This window comes from Eptatretus burgeri, chromosome 10 (genome assembly GCF_056783735.1).
Source record: "Eptatretus burgeri isolate ZD-2024b chromosome 10, Ebu_testis_v1, whole genome shotgun sequence".
NCBI lineage: Eukaryota > Metazoa > Chordata > Myxini > Myxiniformes > Myxinidae > Eptatretus > Eptatretus burgeri.
In genome coordinates, this window is record NC_140970.1 from 27800502 (window position 1) to 27823877 (window position 23376).

At 40.8% G+C, this 23376-nt stretch overlaps 1 protein-coding gene across 2 annotated transcripts in view; it reads left to right on the forward strand.

The window, feature by feature from the left end:
• Positions 1–6156: 6156 nt before the first annotated feature.
• HSPB1 (heat shock protein family B (small) member 1) overlaps positions 6157–23376 on the forward strand; it is a 17243-nt gene continuing 23 nt past the window's right edge. The window contains exons 1-5 of one of the 2 annotated variants that reach the window (XM_085897566.1): positions 6157–6308; positions 8833–8982; positions 20979–21255; positions 22016–22079; positions 22902–23376. The exon at positions 22902–23376 is cut by the window's right edge and continues 23 nt beyond it. In XM_085897566.1, coding sequence (XP_085753692.1) covers positions 8842–8982; positions 20979–21255; positions 22016–22079; positions 22902–23121 — 702 coding nt within the window. In that variant the 5' untranslated portion in view covers positions 6157–6308; positions 8833–8841 and the 3' untranslated portion in view covers positions 23122–23376. Of the gene's footprint in view, positions 6309–8643; positions 8730–8832; positions 8983–20978; positions 21256–22015; positions 22080–22901 lie in introns of those variants that run through there. The other variant, XM_085897567.1, reaches the window with a different exon arrangement.

The following is a 23376-nucleotide window of genomic DNA, read 5'->3' on the forward strand; positions in this document are numbered from 1 at the left end:
GAACATTACATCCGGGAAGGCGGCTACAGAGGAGTCAATGATGTTCCTGCTTCAGACACTTTCAAGGATCCATGAACAATACCGGAAATTCAAGGAAGAGTATGCTGGTAATAGTACTTAATTCCTCCAAACTGTTCCGTAAACGAAGGCAACAAAAGTTTCTACTGAGACCAGCAAGAAGAAGAAATCTAAAGTTGCTGGAGTGCGAGTGGCTGCAGAAGGAGTCAGGGATGCATTTGAGAGGATCATCCTCATTGATTTGCAATACATTGCTGGATTCAACCTCTGGTACATTATCTCATTCCCTATCAATGAGATCCCTCTCTCCTTGGCCCACAGCAAAGGATCTCCCCTGAAGACAGATAAATCCATGCTACTGTGAACAATGGAATCAAGGCAAGTGACTTTGGTCATGAGTGCCACTCTTCGTATATTTGACATGACTGTGATAGATGGCGGTCTGTTGCTGCGTACTGTCCTACCCTACACCAAGGGGACATATGGAAGCATAGCCAGGGAACTGTTGACCAAGGTATGTGCCTGTGCTGGAAGGGAAGTCCATAAGTACATGACTATCTGTTGTCTGTTGCTGGTCATACCATATTCAGAGGATTTCAACGTGCCATTGGAAGCCGCTTTCACCGGGACCTCCTATGTTGGGTCAAGAGCTGCTTTCCAGTGTGGTCATCAAGGGTTCCTTTAAGGACATCTTCCAGGGTGATGCCACCCCTAAAATGTCTGTTGATGATCATACCACATTCAAAGTACCTCAGCGCTTCATTCTGAGCCGGTTTCATCTGGGTTCCCCTATGTTGGATCCAGAGACCTTTTTGGCCACCATATCGGGGTGTCTTCTGAGACATATGAGACATATGAGCCTGGTGTTGGCGCAGTGGTTAGGGCAGCGGCTTGGGATCCAAGAGGTCCTGAGTTCAAGCCCCGTTGAACCACTGAATTAATACACCAGGGGGTTGACTCAGCCTGTCATCCTTCCGAGGTCGGCGAAATGAGTACCAGTAATACTGGGCTGGTGTATACCCCGGTTAGAAATAGGTGTACCATATCCCTGTGTCGTAAGAGGCGACCAGGGTTGCGTCAGGAAGGGCATCCGGCGTAAAACATGTGCCAAATCACTATGCGGATCATACGGATGATCCGCGGTGGCGACCCCCAACGGGAGCAGCCGAAAGAAGAAGAAGAAGAATCGGGGTGTCTTCTGGTGGGGTGATGCCACCCCTAAAATGTCTGGTATGAACTATTATCTATTCAGTAGGCCCCGTTGCTAATTCTAGGTTGGTTTAATTTGGGTTGGAACCTCCTATATTGGATCTAGTGCCTTTTGGGGAGATACTTTTGAGGAAGTAACCTCCAGGTCAGATAACCTTCCCGGGTCAGATTGTGGTAGTGTGTGTCGGGGTGGTGCTGAGGTGTCATCCACCAGATGGCGGTCACCTTGGGTTAACCTGAGGCGGTCCCTTCAGGTGGTTGCCTGGAATGTCCTATCCATAAGAGAGGATGATCACCTGTCTCTGTTATCATCTGAGCTCAAGCGTAAAGACATCGCTATTGCAGCTCTCTCTGAGGTTCGGAGACCGGATAGTGGGGAGATCATGGCAGGTGGTTACAGCTACTATTGGTCTGGTCGCTCTGATGGATACCGTGCTCAAGGAGTTGCTGAAGCTGTGTCCAATAAGCTGACTCCAATGATAATTGAGGTAACACCGGTCAACGAGCGTATTATGAGACTAAGAATTTGTTATTCCTTGGGTGTCATTTCCCTGGTCTCTGTTTATGCTCTGAATGAGGCGAGTGACCTCACCGTGAAGGACACATTCTACGCCATGCTCGAGTCTGTGGTTGATCAGTGCCCCAGGTGAGATACTCTTCTAGTCTTGTGGGATTTCAATGCATCGACTAGAACTGATAGGGATGGTTATGAGACATGTGTTGGTCCCCATGGGACAGGAACTATGAACCAGAATAGCACTAAGTTCCTTGACTTTGCAAGAAGTCATGGACTTGGGGTGGCTGGTTCATGGTTTCAGCATCCACAGGCTCATCGCTGGACTTTGTATTCCAACGCTGGTGGTGTGGCAAAGGAGATTGACCTTGTGCTCGTTGATGGTCACTGGAGGATGATCCAGAACCGCAGGGTCTACCGGAGTGCTCAGTTCCTCAATACTGACCACCGGCTTGTTGTAGCAACTCTGAAGTTGCAGGTTAAATTCAGGAGAATGGTGCCATCCCAGCCGAGGCTGGATGTTGGCAAGCTCAAGGATGAGAGGTTAGCTGAGGAGTTTGCGAACAGGCTGAGTGGAAATTTGGGGGGTCTGGGGGCTTTGGGGGATCCTGAAAAGTTGTGGAGTGCCTTCAAGACCACCGTCCTTGATGTTGCCAGTAGATGTCTTGGAACTCACCACAGGGCGAAGAAGAATTTTGTCTCTCAAGGGACATTGGATACCATTGACTGGAGTCGCAGGGCCAGGCTGAATGACAGAGCTGAGCTGTTCAGGGAGCTGAGGCGTAAAACTGTGGTTGCTCTAAGGGTGGACAAGGGGGCCTATGTGCGAGGAATCTGTGAGGGGAAGAGCATCACCTGTGATCAAGTGATTCTCATCCTTCTTACAGTGGAATTCATGCATTGCGTTCCTCCAAGCCCATCCCTCAGTATACTGCAGTTAGAGCAGAGGGTGGTGGAGAGGAGTCCGAAGTGAAGGCCCGCTGGGCCGGTAACTCAGCCGGTACCGGGCTGATCCCCCAGCTGTCGAGTTGGACGTCAAGGGTGTTACAATCCCTATTGCTGACCCTCCAATCAGCTGTGGTCCACCTTTGTTTGTGGAAGCACAGGCTGCGGTGAACCGGTTGAAATGGGGAAAAGCTCCTGGGATCTGTGGCATCCATGCTGAACTTCTCAAGGCTGGTGGAAATGCTGCACTCGTGTCGTTGCATGCAGTTTTGTGCTCTGCCTGGAACACAGGCATCATCCCAACTGACTGGAAGAGGGGCCCAGTTGTCCCTCTCTGGAAAGGGAAGGGTGATCGCCAAGACTGCAACAACTACCGAGGGGTGACGCTGTTCTCAGTGCCGGGCAAGGTCTTTGCTCGGATAATTCTTGATAGGGTTCGCCACCATCTGCTTGAGCACCAGCGTCCAGAGCAGTCAGGCTTTACACCAAAGAGGTCAACGATTGACCGTATCCTTGCACTTCGTGTCCTCACCGAACGCAGACGAGAGTTTCGGCAGGGGCTGCTTGCAGCCTATGTTGATCTCTGTAAAGCGTTCGATTCAGTGAATTGGGATGTCCTCTGGAGGATTCTTTGTGTTCGTGGGGTGCCACCAAAACTGATCGAACTGATGTCTGAACGCTACTCTAAAATTGAGGGTGCTGTGAGAAGTGGTGATACCATCTCTGACTTATTTCCAGTTGTTACTGGAGTTCTTCAGGGGTGTGTAATGGCCCCCACACTTTTTAGCACTTGTACGGACTGCCTTCTGGGGAGGATGTCGGAGAGATCAAGCTGCGGTGCATCGTTTGGGAATGTCAAGAACTTTGACCTTGATTTCGCAGATGATGCAGTCATCTTTGTGGAGACTCTAGATAACCTTTTGGGGGCCCTCGAGGTGCTGAATGAGGAGTTGGAGCCGCTCGGATTATGGGTTTCCTCGGTCAAAACTAAGGTCCACACTTTCAATGATGTCTTGGATGCTGATATCCTGTTTGTGGTGAGGATTTTGAGGACACGGAGAGATTCATTTACCTTGGCAGTGATATTCTTGTCTCTGCTGGCTGTGAGCCAGAGGTCAACAGATGTCTGGGTCGAGCTGAGGGAGTCATGTATTCATTGAATCATGGGGTGTGGTGCTGCCGGTACCTGTCCAGGAGGAATAAAATCTGAGTCTTCTGGTTCTTGGTGCTTCCAGTCTTGGCCTATCGATGTGAGACTTGTACTCTGACCAAGGATCTGACACAGAGACTTAATTCCTTTGGTACCAGGTCTCTTCGGAGAATCCTTGGCTATCACTGGTCAGACTTTGTGTCCAACGAGTGGTCGCTGAGGGAGACTCAGATGAGGTGTGTTTCCTGTGTGGTCCGTGAGAGTCAGCTGCGGCTGTGTGGACATGTGGCTCGTTTTCCTGATGCTGATCCTGCTCACGAGATTCTCTCAGCAAGGGAGCCTCATGAGTGGAGAAGACCAACGGGCCGACCATGTGCCTCGTGGTTGCAGCAGATTGATCAGGATCTCAAGGAGATGGGGATGGGGCAGGCATCTGTCTGGGGAATGGCCAGACGGAGGCCCTTGGAGTTCCAGCGGAAAGTGGACGCAGTGACGTGCTGCTCCAGTGCATGCTCCCATTCCTGACATGACCTTTTGAAGGGCTGGGGGCTAAAGCCTCCTGATATATCCTGGCAGACGTCCATTTTTGAAGCTTGGAGGGAGGGTTCTAACATCCAGCGGGGTGCATCGTTGGGACCTCGTTCGTTGGAGTTCAATGGTTGTGGGCTGCCGGTCTAAATCTATGTGGTCACCCATTTACCAATCAGGTACTTAAGCAACCTCTTCTTCTTTTGTGTGCATGACAAGGCTGTGGGGTAGCATCATTGGCAAATGACGGGCTGTGCTGCTGATGCAATGCCGTCTTGAGGTTAAACCAGAAATGTTGTAATTTGTTTTCAGGGTACTAATGATAGCTCGTCTACTCTTCGTGAAGGTCACTGTGAGATCTTAACGTCCAAAAACTAATGCCGGCAGATGGGACACCCAGTTGAACGTCCATCCGAAGGACTGCCCACACATTGATGAATCACGCTGCCTGTGAAACACCGAGATGACATCTTATATTTTAGCTAGGTCGGGATTCAAACCCAGGCGAGACAGCTTTGAGATGAGTGTGCGTACCATCCTGTCGAGGCTATATTGTCAGCCTTACACAAGCAACTGAATGTGAATGATACGAAGGGAGAACCTGAAAACTTCCATCTTACTGACATAGACAGATTGCAAGACAAATTGATCAAGTTTGTGAAAGTTGGCGTATCTTAGACTGTTGTCTGTATCTTGTCCCTAGGATCCTCGGAACGCCCTTTGTACGCCTACTTGCAGCCTTTAATTATATCTGCAAAGTGAAAGACCATTTCTTTGCAGACGTTGGTGACCCTCATCGATAGGTTTATCTCGGTGTTTCACAGGCAGGGCGATTCATGAATGTGCGCGCCGTACCTAGTTGCACCAGGGGCACCGTCGTGTCCTCAGCCAATGATGCTACCCCACAGCCTTGTGAATGTGCTACATATGAACAAAGAAGATTGGTAGGTTACAACCCCAAAAGCGTTTTGTTTGTACGCTGCTGGAACCGTTATGTTGTCCGCTAAACACAAGTACGAACAGAGAGAGAGGAGACACCAGCTTTGCCGAAATCAGTACGACGAAGCAATTTTGGACGAGCGAACCTCGAACAAGTCATTAAAGGGATTTGGTGAAATAGGATGAGATGGACCAACTGATCTTGTTCTTTATAGGCGTTTACATGGTTCATTCGTAATCTCTTGTTAACGGTTATCTTATTTACACGTTCTGCCAATCACTCAACCAAAGACATAACTCTGACCTGAAACGTGCGCTGTTCACTTATTTTGATTGATTGCGTCACGAGCTGTGCATGCCAGAGACAAGACAGCTGCAGTCTGAGTCTATAATTGGAGTTTCCCAGGCGCAATCATCCTTTGGCTGAGTTAACTCCCCTATTAACCCTTACATTCATGCGGGGTAGCAAACAGTGAGCGAACCACGACACCAGCACCCCAACAGAGCTTCCCAAAGGGTGAAATTTACAAGGTTCTGATCTCGATCCCAGATCCTGTGGACGATTCTTGTGCTGTTCCCACTGTCCAACTCGGTCCAGGCTACGTGAAGTTTAGGCAGGAGTGCCTTCGAGTGCTGCTGTTACTTTCACCTCTTAGCTAGGAGCTAAATTCAGATCTGACATGAACCCTCAAACGCGCATCCCATCCCACTCTGCCCCTTTGCTACTGTCTTGTTTTCCTCTTGAAAACTACGCGTTGCCATACACCTCTTTATCCAGGTATCCTGTGATCGAGACCCCCCCCCAACTTCATCACCTCATCACCCCCCTCCCAACCTCCCCTCCTCACCAACCTTCCACCCCCTCAACCCCCACCCACACCACCAACTCTCCGTCCCACTGTTGCAATAACCTCCCTCCACGCTCCCCTTACCCACCCACTGTTACGACTATATAACAAGGCATCGGGAGAACGCGAGCACGATAAAAGAGGGCGAATAACAAGGGTAAGTTCGGAAGCCGACATATCCATCATTTCCTAACTTTCACAACTCTCTCGAACATTGGTTAGCAAAATTTATAACTTAAATACATTTCAAGACATGTTCATTTTCACATTATTAATTATTATTATTATAATTTTTAGCCGTGGCGTTTACATTCCGTGTTAAAATGTTTGCTAAACTGTGCAATTAGTGAAAAGGTCGTTGCGGGTTTGAAAGATCTTAAAGAGATGTCCATGTGTAGGTTGAGTTGGTCAATGAGTTGTGAAATGAGGACCTTTTATGGACTATGCGAGGCGTTTTGATGCCAAATGTGTGATGGATCATTGAACTATTTGTTTGATCCAGCCTGAGACTTTCCTCGGACGTTTGATGCACAGACAAACACCGCTTTGTCTGAAGCCTGTATTTTATCCATCATCCTTGTGAAAACAATTTTGGTTTTACATCGATCCAGTGTTCCCTTGCTAATCCATCCAACATTATGATTCATTCCTCCAATCACTTTCCTTTTATATTCCGACAATCGTTTTCCTTTTACATTCCTGTAATCACTTTCCTTTTATATTCCCACAATCACTTTCCTTTTATATTCCCACAATCACTTTCCTTTTATATTCCTGTAATCACTTTCCTTTTATATTCCCACAATCACTTTCCTTTTATATTCCCACAATCACTTTCCTTTTATATTCCCACACTGACTTTCCTTTTATATTCCTGCAATCACTTTCCTTTTATATTCCTGCAATCACTTTCCTTTTATATTCATGCAATCACTTTCCTTTTCTATTCCCACAATCACTTTCCTTTTATATTCCCACAATCACTTTCCTTTTATATTCCCACAATCACTTTCCTTTTATATTCCTGTAATCACTTTCCTTTTATGTTCCCACAATCACTTTCCTTTTATATTCCCACAATCACTTTCCTTTTATATTCCCACAATCACTTTCCTTTTATATTCCTGTAATCACTTTCCTTTTATATTCCCACAGTCACTTTCCTTTTATATTCCCACACTCACTTTCCTTTTATATTCCCACAATCACTTTCCTTTTATATTCCTGTAATCACTTTCCTTTTATATTCCCACAATCAATTTCCTTTTTTATTCCCACAATCACTTTCCTTTTCTATTCCCACAATCACTTTCCTTTTATATTCCTACAATCACTTTCCTTTTATATTCCCACAATCATTTTCCTTTTCTATTCCCACAACCACTTTCCTTTTATATTCCCACAATCACTCTCCTTTTATATTCCCACAATCATTTTCCTTTTATATTCCCACAATCAATTTCCTTTTTTATTCCCACAATCACTTTCCTTTTCTATTCCCACAATCACTTTCCTTTTATATTCCCACAATCACTTTCCTTTTCTATTCCCACAATCACTTTCCTTTTCTATTCCCACAATCACTTTCCTTTTCTATTCCCATAATCACTTTCCTTTTATATTCCCACAATCACTTTCCTTTTATATTCCCACAATCACTTTCCTTTTATATTCCCACAATCATTTTCCTTTTATATTCCCACAATCACTTTCCTTTTATATTCCCACAATCACTTTCCTTTTATATTCCCACAATCACTTTCCTTTTATATTCCCACAATTATTTTCCTTTTATATTCCCACAATCACTTTCCTTTTATATTTATTCTTTGACCCTTTTTGTTTCTTTCACTCTGTCCATGTTTGATTAATTTTTTTAACCTACCTGTATAAATTGTAATGAATTTCACCAAATCGTGTACAACACGATGAGTCCTTTAAGTGATATAAATTTGTTGTAGTTATATAATATGTTGTTTTGAGTACTTTTATATACAGTGTGTGTTAAAAAAGGAAGTGGTACATTGCATTTCCAAAAATCCTGAGAGAGCATATGAATGACATGCGTATGGAGTTATTCCAAAATGGTGGTGTCCTTTTCCCGGTGGGGGTTTCGGGATATGTTGGACAATGAAAAGCTGTGAAATTATTCCCCTCATGGTGTTTTCCTTTTGGCTGCGGCAGCACTGCCTGACCCCACATCTCAATATACACTTTATAGTGGCCTTTGGTGGCCTCAAAATGGCTTTCAAGGCCAACGTCTGGTAGCTTAAAACCACATCCAGATTCTGAAGTACCTACACCCAAAATTTGGAGCCTCCAACTCCTACTTTTATATTACCACATTATATGCGTACACTTTGTTTGCTTCCCGTGCAACAGTAACAAACAAATGTACAAGCAAACACAAACACTTGAAATTATTGATGTGATAAAATCTGTGTTGCTGTGTGCTGTGTTTAAGGCAACTTCTGTGTTGATCTCCTGTCTTTACAAAGGTTCCCCAAATGGTGGCCCTCCAATTTGTTTGACGCCAGGTCCATGAAAGGTTAATCCAGCACTGTTGTGCGAGTAGAGTGTAAGTTCTCCAGGCAGATAGCTGCCAGTTTTTGTCATAGATCAAGATGTATCAGTATGACTGTTAAAAACAAGTCTGATTGGAGTTTGTAACACATGTACAGGAAAAGAAAATGGCAGAAAGACAAATTCCATTCTCACGGCCATTCTTTCGCCACCCGAGCTGGGACCCATTCAGAGACTGGCACCCTCAAACGGGACGTCTTCTAGACCAGGACTTTGCCATGCCCTTTGATCTACCACCACCCCCAGAGGTAAAATAAATAAATAAATAAAGGGGGAAACAAAGGAAGGTTGAGCCAAACATACCTGGATGTACAAATCTGTTAACCCGAGTTGAAAGGGTCTATATATGTATCTGTATATGTATCCCGACCCAGATATAAAACTGTCATCCCATCCCAGTGTTTCACAGGCAGGGTGATTCATCAATGTGTGTGCTGTCCCTCGGATGGATGTTAAACTGGGCATCCCATCTGCTGAAATTAGTTTGTGGACGTTAGAGATCCCATATGGTGTCCTTTGCGAAGAGTATGTGAGCTATCACCAGTACCATGGCCAAATTCCAAATTCCTACCCTAACCTACAGGGGACATTGTGGCACATCAGTGGCACATCCGTGCCTTCAGCTAATGATGCTACCGCACAGCCTTGTACTGCATACAAACAAAGAACACCGTGACAAGTATTGGCTCTTAAACTGGCCGTTCTCCCTTGAGAACCGATTGTTTCAAGTCAGTCATAAAGTCCCACTTATCATTAAACTGTCTGGGTAATGTGGGTCTTGGTCGTCACAGACGAAAACTAGACCTTGTCGAAAAGTTCCTGTGCCTGAAAAGGTTAACATCTGAAACCTCAGCTTAACTTTACTTCCCACAGCGGTCACAAGGATAAACAAGGAACTTTGATGCAGGAGGCCATTTGGTCCATCATGCCGAGGTGACATCAATACCATATTAGTTCAATCTACTGGTTCACTTAATTTTACTGGGGGTGGGGGAGGGTGGTGGTGGGGTGGGGGAGGGGGTGCAGTAACAGGGACATCATCTATCATCTGGGTGTATTTTTTTTCTTTGTATATATAATAGATTTTGGGGAGGGGGGGGGGGAGATAAGGACGGTTGTAGGGTGAGAAATGAATAAAAAAGTACATTCACCTCATTATATTACGAGACCTTCTTACAGACATCGCAATCATAACACAGGTATACAATTACCAACCAACTCAAGTTACCATCACTGTCACCTCCATACAGCTGTCCATGTCCAATGCTTTAAGTTCATATCTGACTCAAATTTAAACCTGTCTTTATATTTCTGCTGCCACTACCTTTCCAGAGAGATCATTTCATGCATTAACTACTTCTCTGAGTGAAAAACTCTTCATACTGTCCTAAGTCTCATGGTTGTTACTCTCAGGATATGAATGGACAATGATCGGCCCCTGGTCCTGTCACTGTTTGTTCTCCTGAATAATTCATCTGCACTTATCTCTACCTTTCATTATCTTAAACATCTCAATCATATCTCCATATAACGAACTCCTTTCTAGTGTATAAAGCCTTGTCTCCTTCAGCCGCTCCTCAGAGCTAAGTATTGCTAGGCCCAGAATCAATCTCGTTGCCCTACGCTGTTCTCTCTCTATGGTATCTATGTCCTTCCTGAGTTGTGGTGACCAAAACTGCACACAATATTCGAGATGATCCCTCACTAAAGTCCTAAATGGTATTAACACAACCACTTTTGATTTGTAATGTATTCTCCTTTAACATTCACTGAAAGGGGGGGGGGGGGGTGGGAATAGAACCTGAAACCTTATTAGCTTTGCTTATAACTGCTTGGCACTGCTCCATCTGCTTACCTTCCCCTCCCACAACGCCGAATCTAGTACCACCCATAGATCCTTCTTCTGTGTCACATGCATCAAGATTGCCCCTTCCATTATATAATCCCCATTTTCATTCTTCCTACCCATCCACAGCACCTTACATTTCCTTATGTTAAACTCCATCTGCCAATGTTTTTCCCAATCTATTAAAGTATCTGGACTTTCCTGAATCTGATCACCCCCTCAACACTCTGGTGTCTGCAAATATGGAAAGCTGACTATCTCCAAGCTTAGTGTTGTCTACAAATCTGGAAAGCTGACTACCTCCAAGCTTAGTGTTATCTGCAAATATGGAAAGGTGACTACTTCCAAGCTTAGAGTTGTTTGCAAATTTGGAAAGCTGACTACCTCCAAGCTTAGTGGTGTTTGCAAATATGGAAAGGTGACTACTTCCAAGCTTTGTGTTATAAATTTGCAAACTTCGAAAGCCAACTACCTCCAAGCTTAGTGGTGTTTGCAAATTTGGAAAGGTGACTACCTCCAAGGTTCATGTTTTCTGCAAATCTGGCTACCTCTAACTTTGTGTTATCTGCAAATCTGGAAAGCTGACTATCTCCACGCTTAGTGTTGTTTGCAAATTTGGAAAGCCAACTACCTCCAAGCTTAGTGGTGTTTGCAAATCTGGAAAGCTGACTATCTCCAAGCTTAGTGTTGTCTGCACATCTGGAAAGCTGACTACCTCCAAGCTTAGTGTTGTCTACAAATCTGGAAAGCTGACTACCTCCAATCTTCATGTTGTCTACAAATCTGGAAAGCTGACTTAATTTCTGTATCCTCGCAAGGCAACATGAAGAGCCACAGGATGAACAGCTTCCAGCAAGATAGCCTCCCACTCTCCTATCGCTAAACCAGTTTGCAATCCAATTATCTACCTGACCAGCCATTCCACAAGCCCTCACCTTAACTAACAACCTCTGATGTGGTACCTTATCAAATGCCTTCTTAAAGTCTAGATATACTATGTCCACTGTTTTTCCAAGTCCAACGAACCAGAAACTGCTTCAAAGAACTCCAAGAAATTTGTTAACGCATTACCTCCCTTTGGTAAGGACGTGCTGATTGTATTTAATTAGTTTGGCCGTGGCCGAGTGAAGCAAGGTTAAGGTCGTTTATTCGTACAACGTGAAACACCGGACAACCCATGCCAACAGAAAACAGACTTGTGGAACACCGACCGCCTTTTCCATCCACTCATCGAAATGTAACTTTGTTTTAACAAAAAAAATCATTATCCATGGGTAGGCGCTCCTTTGTTGAAAGTTTCATTCCAATCGTCCAAAAGGTGAAAAGGTGAGTGAGGAGGAAAAAGGAAGTGAGGGCCTCAAGCGACGTTCCACGACATGGTCAAGGATGGTTGTGTACGCCTATTACTAGTTCGATCCAATGTGATGCCTAATTATGATAGATAATATGTTCACCACAACCGAAGTTAAACCAACAAGTCTGCTTGAAATGGATGGAATCAACAGCGTTCGTTGAGGAATGCTATAGCCTATAACCACCCTGGGAAGGAAGGGAAAGCTGACGTTTCAGATATTCACTGGATTATCGTTTTCCCAATTCGTCTTTGGATCCTTCCTTAAATAACACAGTGCTGCATTTATTACTCTCCAATCCTACAGGACCGGTCCTGAGGTCAACGAGCTGTTAAACATATCATTTAAAGGTCCACAGAATCAGAGAATCACGTTTGGTTTCATGAATAGATATGGCTTCACTTGACACTTAAACAATGTTCTTTTCTTCAATAAAATATCTTGAAAGGAAGATTTTAATGTTTTTTGGTGCTCTTTTACAGTCGATTGGCCCTGCCACTCCCATGACGTCATCTCGACCTCGGGGTTTATACATGTACCATCTGATAACACCTTCTACATCATGATTTTGACGATCGGCGTAATCTGGGGATTCTTGATCACAAAATTCGTCATCAAATTCACTTTCTGATGAGTCTGAAGCGAGTTGTGTGGCCATTATCCATTGCTTGCTGACTATTTCCCTCAATTCTACCCTAATATCGCACTAATCTACACTGACATCACATTTATCTACCATAATATCACACTTATCTACCCTAATATCACACTAATCTACACAGACATCATCACACTTATCTACCATAATATCACACTAATCTACACTGACATCACATTTATCTACCATAATATCACACTTATCTACCATAATATCACACTTATCTACAATAATATCACACTAATCTACCATAATATCACACTAATCTACACTGACATCATATTTATCTACCATAATATCACACTAATCTACACTGACATCACATTTATCTACCATAATATCACACTTATCTACCATAATATCACACAAATCTACACTGACATCACATTTCTCTACCCTAATATCATACTTATTGACCCCAATATTACACTTATCTACCATAATATCACACTTATCTACCATAATATCACACAAATCTACACTGACATCACATTTATCTACCCTAATATCATACTTATTGACCCTAATATCACACTTATCTACCATAATATCACACTTATCTACCATAATATCACACTAATCTACACTGATATCACATTTATCTACCCTAATATCACACTTATTGACCCTAATATGACACTTATCTCCCCAAATATCAAACTTATTTACTTCAATATCACATGTATCTACCCCAATATCACACTTATCTACCATAATATCAAACTTATCCACCCAAATTTCACAACTTATCTCCCATAATATCACATTTAATTACCCTTCTTCTTCTTTCATATGGCAACTTGGCTGCCAGGGTAGCTTCATTTCTTGGAAGCGTGACTGTCGCTAATGCAGTGCCCCTCCACCAGTTCACACTGGTACTCATTTCACCGACCTCGGAAGGATGACAGGCTAAGTCAATCCCCTGGTGTATTAATTCAGCAGCCAACGGGGCTTGAACTCAGGACCCGAGGATCCCAAGCCACCACCCGAACCACTAAGCCAACACCAGGGACATTTATTTACTCTAATATCACACTAATAACTCATTACTCTAATATGACACATATCTACTCTTATATCACACTTATCTACTCAAATATCACACAAATCTACTCTAATATTACACTTATCTTCTCCAATGTCACACTTTTCTACTCCATCACACTTGTTTGCTCCAATATCACACTTATCTACTCGAATATCACAATTATCTACCCTAACATCACACTTATCCACTCTAATATTACACTTATCTACCCAAATTTAACACTTATCAACCATAATTTCACACTTATCTACTCTTATCTATTGTAGTATCAAACTTATATAATCTAATACCACATTTATCTACTCTAATATCATGCTTATCTATTGTAATATCAAACTTATCTAATCTAATACCACATGTATCTACTCTTACATCACACTTATCTACCCTAATTTCACAATTATCGAGCCTAATATCACACTTATTTACTCCAATATCATGCTTATCAACAATAATATCTCACTTATCTACTGTAATATACCACTGATCTCCCACAATATCAAACTTAGCTACCATAATATCACACTTATCTACCATAATATCACACTTATCTACCCTAATATCACACTAATCTACACAGACATCATCACACTTATCTACCATAATATCACACTAATCTACACTGACATCACATTTATCTACCATAATATCACACTTATCTACCATAATTTCACACTTATCTACAATAATATCACACTAATCTACCATAATATCACACTAATCTACACTGACATCATATTTATCTACCATAATATCACACTTATCTACCATAATATCACACAAATCTACACTGACATCACATTTATCTACCCTAATATCATACTTATTGACCCCAATATTACACTTATCTACCATAATATCACACTTATCTACCATAATATCACACAAATCTACACTGACATCACATTTATCTACCCTAATATCATACTTATTGACCCTAATATCACACTTATCTACCATAATATCACACTTATCTACCATAATATCACACTAATCTACACTGATATCACATTTATCTACCCTAATATCACACTTATTGACCCTAATATGACACTTATCTCCCCAAATATCAAACTTATTTACTTCAATATCACATGTATCTACCCCAATATCACACTTATCTACCATAATATCAAACTTATCCACCCAAATTTCACAACTTATCTCCCATAATATCACATTTAATTACCCTTCTTCTTCTTTCATATGGCAACTTGGCTGCCGGGGTAGCTTCATTTCTTGGAAGCGTGACTGTCGCTAATGCAGTGCCCCTCCACCAGTTCACACTGGTACTCATTTCACCGACCTCGGAAGGATGACAGGCTAAGTCAATCCCCTGGTGTATTAATTCAGCAGCCAACGGGGCTTGAACTCAGGACCCGAGGATCCCAAGCCACCACCCGAACCACTAAGCCAACACCAGGGACATTTATTTACTCTAATATCACACTAATAACTCATTACTCTAATATGACACATATCTACTCTTATATCACACTTATCTACTCAAATATCACACAAATCTACTCTAATATTACACTTATCTTCTCCAATGTCACACTTTTCTACTCCATCACACTTGTTTGCTCCAATATCACACTTATCTACTCGAATATCACAATTATCTACCCTAACATCACACTTATCCACTCTAATATTACACTTATCTACCCAAATTTAACACTTATCAACCATAATTTCACACTTATCTACTCTTATCTATTGTAGTATCAAACTTATATAATCTAATACCACATTTATCTACTCTAATATCATGCTTATCTATTGTAATATCAAACTTATCTAATCTAATACCACATGTATCTACTCTTACATCACACTTATCTACCCTAATTTCACAATTATCGAGCCTAATATCACACTTATTTACTCCAATATCATGCTTATCAACAATAATATCTCACTTATCTACTGTAATATACCACTGATCTCCCACAATATCAAACTTAGCTACCATAATATCACACTTATCTACACTAATATATCACATGTATCTACCATAATATCACACTTATCTACACTAATATCACATGTATCTACCACAATATCACGCTTATCTACTCTAATATACCACTGATCTTCCACAATATCAAACTTATCTCCACTAATATCACATATATCTACCACAATATCACACTTATGTCCTCCAATATGTCACACTTATCAAATCTAATATCACACTTATCTACGCTAATTTCACAATTATCTAGCCTAATATCACACTTATTTACTCCAATATCATGCTTATCAACAATAATATCACACTTATCTACTCTAATATACCACTGATCTCCCAAATATCAAACTTAACTACCATAATATCAAACTTATCTACACTAATATCACATGTATCTACCATAATATCACACTTATCTACTCTAATATACCACTGATTTCCCACAATATCAAACTTAGCTACCATAATATCAAACTTATCTACACTAATATCACATGTATCTACCATACTATCACACTTATCTACACTAATATCACATGTATTGACTAAAATATCACACTTATCTACTCTGATATACCACTGATCTCCCACAATATCAAACTTATCTACACTAATATCACATGTATCTACCATAATATCACACTTATCTACACTAATATCACATGTATCTACCATAATATCACACTTATCTACTCTAATATACCACTGATCTTCCACAATATCAAACTTATCTCCACTAATATCACATATATCTACCACAATATCACACTTATGTCCTCCAATATGTCACACTTATCAAATCTAATATCACACTTATCTACGCTAATTTCACAATTATCTAGCCTAATATCACACTTATTTACTCCAATATCATGCTTATCAACAATAATATCACACTTATCTACTCTAATATACCACTGATCTCCCAAATATCAAACTTAACTACCATAATATCACACTTATCTACACTAATATCACATGTATCTACCATAATATCACACTTATCTACTCTAATATACCACTGATTTCCCACAATATCAAACTTAGCTACCATAATATCAAACTTATCTACACTAATATCACATGTATCTACCATAATATCACACTTATCTACACTAATATCACATGTATCGACTAAAATATCACACTTATCTACTCTAATATACCACTGATCTCCCAAATATCAAACTTAACTGCCATAATATCACACTTATCTACACTAATATCACATGTATCTACCATAATATCACACTTATCTACTCTAATATACCACCGATTTCCCACAATATCAAACTTAGCTACCATAATATCAAACTTATCTACACTAATATCACATGTATCTACCATAATATCACACTTATCTACTCTAATATACCACTGATTTCCCACAATATCAAACTTAGCTACCATAATATCAAACTTATCTACACTAATATCACATGTATCTACCATAATATCACACTTATCTACACTAATATCACATGTATCTACACTATCTCACTTATCTACACTAATATCACATGTATCGACTAAAATATCACACTTATCTACTCTAATATACCACTGATCTCCCACAATATCAAACTTATCTACACTAATATCACATGTATCTACCATAATATCACACTTATCGACTCTAATATACCACTGATCTCCCACAATATCAAACTTAGCTACCATAATATCAAACTTATCTACACTAATATCACATGTATCTACCACAATATCACACTTATCTCCTCCAATATGTCACACGTATCAACTCTAATATCACACTTATCTACCCTAATTTCACAATTATCTAGCCTAATATCACACTTATTTACTCCAATATCATGCTTATCAACAATAATATCACACTTATCTACTCTAATATACCACAATATCAAACTTAGCTACCATAATATCAAACTTATCTACACTAATATCACATGTATCTACCATAATATCACACTTATCTCCTCTAATATATCACACTTATCGACTCAAAAATCACACTTATCTACCATATCACATTTATCTCCTCGAATATCAAACTTACCTCAACTAATTTCACACTGATCTATTCTAACATCACACTGCTTTACTCTAATATTACATTTAATACTCAAATGCCACACATATTTCCTCTAATATGACAAATATCGACTCTAATATCACACTTATCTACCATAATATCGCACTTATCTCCTCGAATATATCACACGTATTTACCCTATTATCACACTTATCTCATGTAATGTCACACTTATCTACTGTAATATACCACTGACCTCCCACAATATCAAACTTAGCTACCATAATATCAAACTTATCTACACTAATATCACATGTATCTACCACAATATCACACTTATCTCCTCCAATATGTCAGATTTATCAACTCTAATATCACACTTATCTACCCTAATTTCACAATTATCTAGCCTAATATCACACTTATTTACTCTAATATCATGCTTATCAACAATAATATCACACTTATCTACTCTAATATCATGCTTATCAACAATAATATCACACTTATCTACTCTAATATACCACTGATCTCCCACAATATCAAACTTAACTACCATAATATCACACTTACCTACACTAATATCACATGTATCTACCATAATATCACACTTATCTACACTAATATCACATGTATCTACACTATCACACTTATCTACACTAATATCACATGTATCGACTAAAATATCACACTTATCTACTCTAATATACCACTGATCTCCCACAATATCAAACTTATCTACACTAATATCACAGGTATCTACCATAATATCACACTTATCGACTCTAATATACCACTGATCTCCCACAATATCAAACTTAGCTACCATAATATCAAACTTATCTACACTAATATCACATGTATCTACCACAATATCACACTTATCTCCTCCAATATGTCACACGTATCAACTCTAATATCACACTTATCTACCCTAATTTCACAATTATCTAGCCTAATATCACACTTATTTACTCCAATATCATGCTTATCAACAATAATATCACACTTATCTACTCTAATATACCACAATATCAAACTTAGCTACCATAATATCAAACTTATCTACACTAATATCACATGTATCTACCATAATATCACACTTATCTCCTCTAATATATCACACTTATCGACTCAAAAATCACACTTATCTACCATATCACATTTATCTCCTCGAATATCAAACTTACCTCAACTAATTTCACACTGATCTATTCTAACATCACACTGCTTTACTCTAATATTACATTTAATACTCAAATGCCACACATATTTCCTCTAATATGACAAATATCGATCATAATATCACACTTATCTACCATAATATCAGACTTATCTCCTCTAATACATCACACGTATTTACCCTATTATCACACTTATCTCATGTAATGTCACACTTATCTACTGTAATATACCACTGACCTCCCACAATATCAAACTTAGCTACCATAATATCAAACTTATCTACACTAATATCACATGTATCTACCACAATATCACACTTATCTCCTCCAATATGTCAGATTTATCAACTCTAATATCACACTTATCTACCCTAATTTCACAATTATCTAGCCTAATATCACACTTATTTACTCTAATATCATGCTTATCAACAATAATATCACACTTATCTACTCTAATATCATGCTTATCAACAATAATATCACACTTATCTACTCTAATATACCACTGATCTCCCACAATATCAAACTTAACTACCATAATATCACACTTATCTACACTAATATCACATGTATCTACCATAATATCACACTTATCTACTCTAATATACCACTGATCTCCCACAATATCAAACATAGCTACCATAATATCACACTTATCTACTCTAATATACCACTGATCTCCCACAATATCAAACATAGCTACCATAATATCACACTTATCTACACTAATATCACATGTATCTACCATAATATCACACTTATCTACACTAATATCACATGTATCTACCATAATATCACACTTATCTACACTAATATCACATGTATCTACCATAATATCACACTTATCTCCTCCAATATATCACACGTATTTACCCAAATATCAAACTTATCTCATGTAACATCACACTTATCTACTCTGATATCAAACTTATCTCATGTAATATTACGCTTATCTACTCTAACATCACACTTATTTACTCTAACATCACACTTATTTACTCTATTATCACACTTATTTACTCTATTATCACACTTATTTACTCTAATATCATACTTATTTGCTGTGTTAACATCATGCTTATGTGCTCTGTTAACATCTCAGTTATTTCGAACTCTAACTTGTACCACAATCCTTACATTCACACATACACTATGCATACCCAATATTGATATGTTCATTTGTCCCTCAATGCTGCCCTTCCTTCACCTTCACCATATTGGGTTCATTACTGAAAATGAGGTCTAACACTGTATTATTCCCCCTCATGGGTTTATCTGCAAACTTAAAAAAAAATCCTGGACTAGATCTATCAAATCCTCATCTGCTCTATCCTTTCCCTGTTGATGGACCCAATCTATTCCCGGAAAATTAAAATCTCCAACAATTAATACTCTTCCCTTACCACATGCCCTTCTGAATTCTTCATGAACCCTGTTTTCATGCTCTTCCCTCACACCAGGAGCCCTATACAAGGCAGTGAGCACATCATTTCCTCCCAAGGCAGTTATCATAGTTTTGCTTCCTACTGGAGTTAACACACCTTTGTCAACAACATTGAGTTGATAAAACCCATCATGTGTTGTTCATAACGTGTGCAGTTGACATGCTCTACAATTCAGCACCCTCTCTCTTCCCGCTGATGGTGCAGTCTTCTTTTTTCGTATGCAGTTCAGAGCTACGGGTGGCATAATTTGCTAGATGTGCAGCTGTGCTGCTGATGCAGTGCGTCGTGTAGGTTAGAGCAGGAATTTGTAATTTGTTCAGGGAACCGGTGGTAACTCGGCTTCTCATCATGAAGGATGAAAGAAACTGAAATTTTTAACGTCCATCAACTAATGCTAGTAGAGAGGACACCGAGTTTAATGTCGTCCATCTGAAGGATGGCACACACATTGATGCCTCGCCCTGCCTGTGGGGTTGAAACCCAGGCTAGACAGCTCAGAGAGGTGTGTGCATACCTCTCAGACCTAGGCTATCCTACTCACCCATTGTCGTCGAACCATGTGCAGGTAGGTGCTCATATGTGTTTTACCTTACCATGCCTAAGGCTAAATAACTGCTTGTGATTGTAATGTGTCACAAACAGCTTCCCAATCATTCAATGTCAAGTGCAGCCACAGTATTCCCAAAAATGTAACTCATGTTCTTTACCTCCAGAACACTGCTGCAAATGCACCACCAGCTGAACCTGCTTCCTGGGGGTACCCGGAGTGGTCACGAGCGGTCAACCTGCGCGGATGGCCATCCGGATTCGCCCCCGCTAGCCAAGCCACGTCGGGTTATGGTCGAGCACCACCAGCCCGGCAGCTCAGCTCTGGCGGGATGTCCGAGTTCCGCCATACCTCTGACCGGTGGAGAGTGGCTCTGGACGTAACGCACTTTACCCCAGAGGAGATCACCGTGAAGACCAAGGATGGTTTTGTGGAAATTTCTGGTAAGCAAACCCATCACAAATCTGGCATCCAGCATTCATCACTCTGCCTGTGGTTAACCGCAGTTCAGAAGGAAGTTGAATTTTTAGCTTATCTGGAATTCATTTCAGATAAGGTATCGTCACCGCACATCGTCCGTCCGTCCATCCGTCTCCTTTTTCAACTTCTGCGGCCAAACCACTGGGCTGATCCGGCTGAAATTTGGAAGCAACGTTCCTCTCCTGCCTGTTAACAGGAATTGCAAAGCTCGTTCCGGTCACATGACTTTAAGTATGTCAAAATGGCCGACATAGTAAATTTCTTCAAAAATCTTCTTCTCCCGACCCACCACTCAGAATGCTACCAAATTTGGGTTACAACATTAGGATAGGGTCCTGATGTTAAATTGTGGAAGCCATGCTGATTGCATGACCGAAAATGTGTCAAAATGGCAGACTTCGTAAATTTTTTGGAAAAAATCACAGAAATTCCTTCAAAATTTTCCTCATCCGACCCACCAGTCAGAATTCTACCAAATTCGAGTTACAGTATTAAGCCAAGGCACAGATAAGCTCCAAGTCCAGTGATCCTATTATTCAAAATGTTCCTGAGATTTTATTGTCCTGAAGAATCTAAGTTAGTCTGCACACTCTCAGAGTAATTGCTCCGTCTGTATCGTTACCGGGTAATCTCAAATAATTAAATAAGGAGTATTTAAAAAATGAAAAATGCTGCCCGGATGGTGATTGATACCAAAAGGTTAACTTCAAAGTTTCCTCGCAGGGAAGCACGAAGAGCGACAGGATGAACATGGCTACGTCTCACGCTGCTTTACTCGAAAATATCAGTAAGTGACCTTCAATCTCTAAACACTAGTTCATTGAAGCCACACCACTCTGAACAATTTGATATTAACACACATGATGGTACAACCGACAACCAACTTGCTTTTACCATGAGGACCAAGCCTGGAGTTGGCTTAGCGGTTAGGGTGGTGGCTTGGGATCCTAGGGTCCTGAGTTCGAGCCCTGTTTGCAACTGAATTAACACCAGGGGGTTGACTCAGCCTGTCATCCTTCTGAGGTCAGCGAAATGAGCACCAGCATACTGGTAATCGGGGCACTGCATTAGCGGCATAGCCGTGCTCCTAACCAATGATGCAACCAGCAGCCAAAAAGGCAGCACACGATGGGAACCATGAGGACCAAGCTCTGTTCGTGTTTCCATCTCAACTGATGTCTCAATATGCTGGTATATCCCATGGTCGAATCCCATATACTCTATGTATATCGATGTCTATTACTGCATTTGTCCCACAGGTGGTTTGTGTACAAACTCCAACATGCACCTTTGATCAATGTAACGAATAATGGCTCGTGACCTGATGTTTCAGTAAGACCCATCCTTATCAGGAGATATGAAGGTGCAGAGGAGATAATGATGAGCATCTCACAACCTTCCACCCCTCAAATATACTAGCACTGCAACATGCTATTTTATGAGGGAACCTTTTGCTGAAACCTTATGCCTGAGCCTTGTCTGACGATGTGGTTGTGTTTTTACTTCAAAACTAATTACACATCCAGAAAAATGTACAATTTGAGATTGTATTTTTAACTTTGTGGTGTCCATGGCACCCTCCAACTTGTCCCCCATCCCTTCCCTCCAGACTTCCTGAAGGAGCAGATCCTCTTTCCGTGAATTCTTCCCTCTCTCCAGATGGAGTCCTGTTGGTCGAGTGCCCACTCCCCCTGCCACCACACCCAGAAGTGAATGTCCCAGTGAAGTATGAAACCCGTGCTAACATAGCTGTAGGAGACACCAAAGAGGCTCGGCAGGCAGCAACACCAGCATCCCAGGCAAAGGCAACCGAAGTGAAAAAATGCTGAGAAACAAGGATAGGTCTTGAGAAAGTTGGCCGGAGTTAGGTTAGAATGGGTCAGGGACACAGACAATACAAATTGTGGACCTTGTGGTTCAGTTTCAGATCTAAGAAGCTCCAACTGACGCATGTAGATCAGGACACCGAATTAGTATTTGGTCATTAAAGTAACGACTTGGCAGTTACAATTGTGTCAAACACTAAAAAAGTAAGACCTTGCAGTGGCACTTATGTACTTGTCTGTAATTGTTATCCACTTTTA